The sequence below is a fragment of the Papaver somniferum genome, chromosome 11 (genome assembly GCF_003573695.1).
Source record: "Papaver somniferum cultivar HN1 chromosome 11, ASM357369v1, whole genome shotgun sequence".
Taxonomy (NCBI): Eukaryota; Viridiplantae; Streptophyta; class Magnoliopsida; order Ranunculales; family Papaveraceae; genus Papaver; species Papaver somniferum.
Genome location: NC_039368.1, coordinates 54,136,550 through 54,144,822, shown reverse-complemented (window position 1 = coordinate 54,144,822; position 8,273 = coordinate 54,136,550). Strand labels below are relative to the sequence as shown.

General features: G+C 35.9%; 1 protein-coding gene across 4 annotated transcripts; it reads left to right on the top strand.

Moving 5' to 3' along the window:
* The first annotated feature begins 624 nt into the window (after positions 1–624).
* LOC113322118 (E3 ubiquitin-protein ligase SINAT2-like) lies at positions 625–4,394 on the top strand. Of its 4 annotated transcripts, XM_026570139.1 has the most exons (5): positions 625–948; positions 1,129–1,196; positions 1,897–2,223; positions 2,351–2,737; positions 3,752–4,394. In XM_026570139.1, exons 3-5 carry the CDS (start codon positions 2,005–2,007, stop codon positions 4,070–4,072), a joined length of 927 nt encoding a protein of 308 aa, XP_026425924.1. In that variant the 5' UTR covers positions 625–948; positions 1,129–1,196; positions 1,897–2,004; the 3' UTR covers positions 4,073–4,394. The 4 variants fall into 4 exon arrangements, with proteins under 4 accessions (XP_026425924.1, XP_026425925.1, XP_026425923.1 ...); XM_026570140.1 differs by lacking the exon at positions 1,129–1,196; XM_026570138.1 differs by having other exon boundaries at positions 625–1,196.
* Positions 4,395–8,273: the final 3,879 nt, after the last annotated feature.

Sequence of the window (8,273 nt, the reverse complement as noted above, 5' to 3'; positions counted from 1 at the left end):
CTCCTAAAGTATTGTTCATCATCTGGGCATCTATGCACGACTCAATACCAACGAGAAGTATGTTGCAGGCGAGGAGGGTGGAGGTTAGTTCTAATTTATGTCTTCTTTGTAATACTGAAGTGGAGACGCAAGATCATCTCTTCATCGATTGCAGCTGGGTTAAGTATTTCTGGGACTTTTTCATAACTTCTTTGAGAGTCCAGATGGTCAGGCCAAGAGATTTTAAGAGCATGCTAATGAGCTGGAGAGTTGAAAGGGTTTCTCCTAGAATCAAGTTAGTCTGGCAATTACTTCCACATGCAATCTGCTGGGAATTATGGTTGGAAAGAAATAGGAGGAATCATGGAAGAAGACCGAAGCACAAAGATGAACTGGTGTATGCAATTAAGCTAGATGTTTGCTTGTGGAGTTCTTCTACAGATATTTTCAAGGACTTTATGATGAACCAGATTATTCATTAATGGGATCAAATTCTGCATATGTAATTTGAGGTTTTTTTTTTGTTTTTCTTCTGGGAAGAGATTACTCTTGTATATATCTTTTTCTTTTTATATATATCTTTTTTTCTCAAAAAAAAAATATTAAAAGCTGCACTTTCTCCGATGGATAAAAAAGAGAGAGAAAAAGAAAAGACCGAAAATAGATGACTCGAAAAAGCCAATGTGAAATGTTTGCATTTATTACTACGCGGAACTTAAATTAAATTATTTCAACATCAATAATTTCAAACTAGAGGAAAATTTACAAATGATTTGAGAGAACTTTTGAAAAAACAAATCAAAAGCGAAATTTCCGCCCCAAACCAAACCCCCTCCTCCATAATTTTCTTTCCATCTTCTCTGTTTTTCTCTTTGTCGTTTGTTATTAAGCTATCTACAAAAGTTAAAACAAAAGTTGATGTTTTAACACATAACAATATTATCTCAATGGATCATCAACAAATCCAGGGTATTTGTCTTTTTTCTTAAATTTTTACTCTCTTGGTTTTCTCTCTAATTTTGTTCTTTTCCTTCTTTTATTTAAAAATTAACTAAGATTGGGTATTACCCATGTTATTGATCTTGTTCTTGTTTTTAAAATGATGCCCATGTTAAGTTTGATCTCTTAAGTTCATTTCCATTTTGTTAGAAATTTTAAATTGGTTGTGGAGGGTAAGGATTAGTTTTGGATCTCATATTTGCTTGATTATATTTCAGGTGAGAAGTCTCTATTTTTCTGTTAGATTTGCTTGTAATGATTCTGTAAATTTGTTTGTTTCTTTTTTGATGCTAGTAAGTTATTAGTATGATCTAAAGAGTAATAATCGTATCTTGTTGGTTGAGAAATTAGTTGTTCATGGGGTCTGGTCCCCAAACAAACAAACAGAAACAACATAAAACTGCAATTATGGAGATTTATGCAATGAATGGGATTACAAGACAAAAAATCAAGCTCATTGCTTCAAGATGTAGGAATCCTGGTCTTGGAAATAACAACCTTCTCTTATTGTTTTGTCACCATTCATCAACCACATGTGTTATGTTGTACTTTAGAGAGACTGTGCACAGTTATCCTTCTAAACAACTACAGAAATTTAGCTCCTTTAAGGTGATGTGAATACTGAAAGGAGTCTCAAAGATGCTACTTATAGTTCGCTGTAATGATAAAAACTTTGATGTCGATTCCAATTTGGTGTGGATGTTTTAGATGAGTTTCTATATGTTACACTCATAAAATTTCAGTAGTATATCTGTCAGAACTGTTTATAAGTTAGGAATGTTATAAATTTTGGCTATATAAGTACAAATGCTCTACCTGATTTGAATGGCTGATTCTTAAGGTGATTTATTTCCTGTTTTGATAGTCTTTTCGTTGGTGATTGGTTATTTAATGTGAAGGATTTAATGCATTTGGCAGATTCAGGGCAGGAGTGGAAGTTATTGAAGTGAAGTAAATAGGGGAGCTGATTATGTTTTAACTTCAATTTATTGTAACCGATAGAAAAGGTGTTGAGAATTAGAAATCATGGCTCCTGGAGGCCGAATCTGCAAGGAAGTTCCCGAGTCTCATTCTATGTTTTCTGATTATGGTATTGCCACTTCAAATGCCGAAAGCAAAATTTCTCCATCAACCAAGACCCCAATTGTTTCCGGTGGAAAGTATGTATTCTCATCAACTACTGGTGTACATGATCTACTTGAGTGCCCTGTTTGCATGAGCTCGATGTACCCCCCAATACACCAGGTTCACCTCTTCTTTATTTTCTTTCTTTGAGAAGTTCTTGCTCGGATGACTTTGTCATAGTATCAGCTTAGATTTCATTAAGTATACCATGAATGATCTTGGTCACTTCTAAATTTGCACACTGTAGTGTCCAAATGGCCACACTCTGTGTTCAGATTGCAAGGCTCGAGTTCACAACTGCTGTCCAACTTGTCGATATGAGCTTGGCAACATAAGGTGCTTGGCTTTGGAGAAGGTAGCTGAATCATTGGAGCTCCCTTGCAGACATCAGGCCCTAGGTTGTCATGATATATTTCCTTACTACAGTAAACTCAAGCATGAACAGCACTGCCGATATCGTCCATACAATTGCCCTTATGCTGGATCTGAATGCTCTGTCACTGGGGACATTCCGATCCTTGTTGGTCATCTAAAGGACGATCACAAGGTTGATACACATGATGGGTGCACCTTCAACCATCGGTATGTCAAATCCAATCCGCAGGAGGTTGAAAATGCTACATGGATGCTAACTGTAAGTTCTACAATCCTTTTATTCTTTTAAAATATGAATTTGTGTATGGTCTTACAGGATTATTGAACAATATGGCGTGCTTAGGCAGTTACGACATCTTTTGCCTGTTGTAGTTACTAAGGTTATGTGCATGCTAAAAGAAGCAAGAAATTATTATTCGGACTAAGTTAGAGCTCACTGGCTGTACTTTTAATACTTGTCAACAGAAAACTTGTTTATTAGATGACTATGATTGCATGATTTGTGTTGGCACCGTACAGGTGAATATTGCGGTGAATCTCATTTCCCCATGCTTTTCCCACCCAAATCTTCATATCGGTGCACAGAAAGTCTAAACATTGTAGGCGGTGTAAGGGTAAAATATTCATGTTGCAAATGTTATTAAATCCCGTAACTGACCTTGTAAGGGAGTAATTATTGGATTTCATTGAGCCTTTTTAAGTAAATGAAATGGAAAATTCGCATGTTGCGAATGAACTTAAATGCCTTAACTGATCTTGTAAGGGAGTAATTGTTGGAATTCATTGAGCCTTTATAGCATGTGAAATGGGAATTGGCGCATCCCCGCATGGCAATCTTCAACACTTCAGAAATGCACTGACGTTCACTATTACCAACGCATTTTTTTTTGTTTCCTAATTTGCATCGTGCAAATTCCCCCCTGATTCCACTATGAGCTTAACTGCAATTTGTTGCATGAGTCGAGTTCAGCAAAAATTCTTACTAGTTCTTAGGATAGTGAACATTTTCTGATTTTCTTTATATTTTTATACTAGTTTCTTAGGATAGTGTCACAGTGCAGATGATGTTATTGTGATTGTAATGAAAAACAATAGTATGAGCATGTGAAAACTGCATCTGGCGTATTGTGGTTTGCCTACCGTGGCCTTGCTTACAAAGTTCAATCTTTATGTCTGTTTGTTTATATTCAACTATGAAAAGTAAGAGTTTATCTGAAGTTTGTCACTGTATCCAATTCCTCTAATAGTTTTTGATCATGTTAATCTCGTCTAGGTTTTCAATTGTTTTGGGAGACAGTTCTGCTTACACTTTGAGGCTTTTCAAATGGGAATGGCGCCTGTATATATGGCCTTTTTGCGATTCATGGGCGATGAAGATGACGCAAAGAAATTTAGTTATAGTTTGGAGGTTGGTGGGAATGGTCGACAGCTAATGTGGCAGGGAGTTCCAAGGAGTATTCGTGATAGTCATAGGAAGGTTAGGGATAGTCAAGATGGATTAATCATTCAAAGAAACTTGGCTTTGTTCTTTTCTGGTGGTGATCGACAAGAGTTGAAACTGAGAGTCACGGGCCGTATATGGAAGGAACAGTAGTAAGGAAGGAAGTATCGCAGTATAATATAGTATTTTGGTTCTTGTAGGAAGGAAAAAAGAGAGAGGAAAGCCTATTTATGTTCCCTAGGATTCATCTAGAATTCATGTGAGATATCTGAAGAATGGGTTGTCTTGTAAAATAGGTAGCCTTACGGATCCCTGTTCCGAGAATGATTTGTTCTGATTTTCTGTAACATCCTTGAGGTCATGTGACCTTTTTGTAAAACAAAGCAGTATGTATTTTGCAGTCTCGAGCAGATTTCGAAAGTTGAAAAGGAAAAACTCATATTACAACGAGAAGCAACTGTTTTATTTTGGTTAATCAAGGTCTGGTTCGTGGTCTTCTCTTTTATTTAACTATTGTATAAAAGGTCCGGATTTAGATTCTCTAGCCCATCCTTGTATTTCAAATGAACCCTGATTTTGGGCATACTGAAAATTTTACTAGGCATACTGCATAAAAACAAAAAAGGTTGTGAAATAGCAAAATCAGATTACCCCTTAACCCAATTTTTTTTTAATGGCAAATCTGTCATTCACGTATTAGTGTTAGTAATATTGATTAGTGATTAAGATAATTTTCAGAATTATAAAGGTTGTTTAGATGATTTTTTGGATCATGGTTTGGCGAAACAAGTTGAGGTTCGGCTCACATCTATGAGCCGAATCTACCAATTGATGAACGGTTCGGCTCATTGAATCTGTTTACTGCATGCGTCGAACCTATAATTTTCAATTCCAACCCTTTTGCTAGATACTAGTTCGGCTTATATGAAAGTTTCATAGTAAGCCGAACAACATCCTGAATAGCTCGGAAAAAAAATAATTACTGGTTCGGCTTATATTTCGAAAATCGTATGAGCCGAACATCAATTTGTTATTTTTTGGGTTAAAATATTGTTATTGGTTCGACACATATTGAGAATATCGTAATAGCCGAACCTCGTAAATCTGCTAGGTTCGGCTTGAAATTTCATGCCGAACTGTTCATATACACTTAGAGGAAGCTTTTGTGAATAACAGTTCGGCTAAAAACGCAACTCAATTTTGAGCCGAACCCAACACTGTAATCGTCATTTAATCGATGAAAAACAGCAAATAGGAGATTGGGTTTGTAAAACTTACTTTATTATCCTTATTTCCGGAGTTGGAGATGCAGTTGGTTCAATTTCTTGTTCAATTGGCGGTTGATTTTTAGTTTCTACACCTTCATCTTCAATTGGTTCTTCTTTTTCAATTGATGGATTAGAAGACGATTTGGTTTGCCTAGTCCCTGCTCTTCTTTGTACGAGTCATTATGTGTTTGAGTTTAATCGACGATCAAATTTTTATGAATCGACAATTAATCACGATGATGATTTTTTTTTTCGCAGGAGGGGGAAGAGTTCGGCTAGAGGAGGAGGAAGAAGAGATGTTAAGGGAAACTGATTTTGATTTTTTAGAAAACTGATTTTAGATTTTTGTATTAAGGGTATATAGGTAATTGAACTACCCATAGGGTACCCCTTATAAGGTCACCTAAGATGGGACTATTGTTTTGTATGCCTAGAAAGATTTAGGTATGCCCAAAATCAGGATTCTTTCAAAGGATCTCTTAGACTCCTAGAGAATTTAGAGCATTTCCAATGGGAACTTGGTGCAGGTGTACATCCTCTAGCCCATTCTTTTATTTCAGAGGATTTCCTGGAGGTTAAGAGCATTTCCAATGGAAACATGGTGTGGATCCTATGTGTATTACCAAAATTTCCTTAATTTAGGGAGGTGAACTTTTTTTATTTCCAACCATATAACTTTTAATTTATTTAGTTGCGCGTGTGCGCAAACTCTATCCCTGATGAAGATGTTCATATCTTGTATGACAACCTCAGAAACTAGAGGATGATTTTGAGGATATCTAAGTAACTGTCATCCACGTAATCTTCATATTCCTTTTTAACGTTGTTGTTGGAGGCAACTTTGCTACTGAAACATTTAAAATTTTATGTGGCCTAAATTATAAGAATTCTTTAAAGTCCCGTTGGAGATGCTTTTGGACAATCCAATAGGTATTTAATTCCATAATTAGGAAAAAAATCTGCTATACCTATCGATAAATGTGTAATATCACTTCTTCAAGTTGGTACAAGGGTGGAGATGATTATCTCCAACTTCCTAAATTTTAAGAAAGTTTCAGAATAATGAGCAAACGATGTTTTCTTAACTCATCCATGTACGAAGATGCGGTTGTCACATTGGAAAAACTCTCACAACAGATTTTGTTGTTCCATCTCTTTTGCATTTATATCTATCTTTTATTCAGCATAAAAACTTACTCACACTGATTGATGGATTTTGATGGTTTGCCGAATTACGAGTTTTAAATGGCCAGTTACGTCGAACCTAGACGATCTAAAACAATCTATGTGTTTGGAGTTTGGACCAATCCACAAAGGATTTGAATGAAGGATTGATCATTAGATAGGATATATTCTGTTTGGACGATACACATTGAATCCAATACGTAGTGGAATTTAAGGTTGCCATCTAGGTTCGCGTCCCTTCCAACATCCACTGAATAGGCGGATTGGACGCAGGAGAATCCAGTTTTCGTCAAAAAAATTATATGTATTTAGAGAAGGGGTGAAATTAAGCAAGATCTTTTAAGAAATAGTTTACCTTCATATTAGTATACTTCTGCTACATGTTTCGCGAAATATAAGATCTTAATAAGCTAAATAATACTCGAACACACTAATATGTATGTACTTAACAACCCAAACTGAAGCGAAGCTACTTAAATTTCCTTGTAGTTTAAACATCTAACAAATTTCATTGACATAATGAGTGCTCGTGTCCAATGAATTTTTAACCCAACACATGAAAGAGAGTTTTTGTAACTACTGAAATCTGGACATGGGGTTAGTACGCACATCCAATATGCTTAAATTATATGTGAGTTTGGAATTAGGGTTTGCTAGTACCTTAGTCAACTGAGTTCCTGGACAATGTAGGTACGCGTACCCTAAGATTCTGAAATTCGTAAAGGGGGAGGTATGCGTACACCAAAGGGTCTGAGTTCGTAAATATATTAAGGGTACGCATACCTAGTACATGTAAATTTGCTCTCTGAATTTGCGAACTGGTTCACAGGTACTCGTACCTCTACACATACCTACCCATTACGAATTAAGCAGATGCTCATAAACTGTTTTTACAAATATGTTTTGACATTGCTACAACTCTCATAAACACCTCTAAGACATCTTTGATCACTAAATCACTTTGTGTATGTGCATCATGATTCTAATCTTAAGTGTTAAATGAATACAATTATGTTTATACATTTATAAGGCGTACTAGCCACGAATTATCACTGTACACGGTTCTGGTGTCACGAGCATAATGTATATTCTCCTATGTAATTTCAAGACAAACGTAACACATGCTTACATGAACACCTAATAATAATTTTATCTAAACTGAGAAAGTGTTTACTTGATTCTCAAGTTATCTTAGCTTGAAGTCAGAACAACCTCTAGTATTGAAATTATATAAATAGAGAGGCTCAAACTAGTGGAAATTTCAATACTGACACTTCCGTGTCCTAGTTGTATGTTAGAGTCTTCCTATGTTAACTTAGGTTTCCTCTAAGAAACATAATTAGGTTAACGACTTAAATACTTCACTTAGGGATTTATACATCCAGGTCCGACTATCTTTACCTTGATAGTTCGTGTATCTTGATCTTGTTCTTTATATATCTAGAGGTTTTCGTCAATCTCCCTTAGGAGCGAGATACATAGAAATCACAAAGTTATCTTCATATCAGACTTTGTGATTCCTCAAGATATATATCAAAAATTATTCTTTATTGATCGGTTTAAGATTGTTCTTGATAGGTGGTTAATAATCCAGGTTTCTCATCTAACTGAGTGTAAGTGTTCCAGATTTGTGAGGTTTGCTAGCTTTGTCTACTGCGAACAGATTTCCAAGACTTGACCTATTCGATCTAAAGGGAAATCAAATAGGCTTATCTGTTAGAGGCAGATTGATATCAAAAGTATTCACCGAAGCTGAAGCAACTCTTAGGATGTAAAGAACGTCAGCTAAGGGAATCAATTACGTAGAGCTTTGCGAGGTTCAAGAGACGTAAGGAGCACGATTGCAGCTGAATTTCTTGGTGGGTGAGTTCGGTTTCAACTACATTCCATTTCAGAGTCTG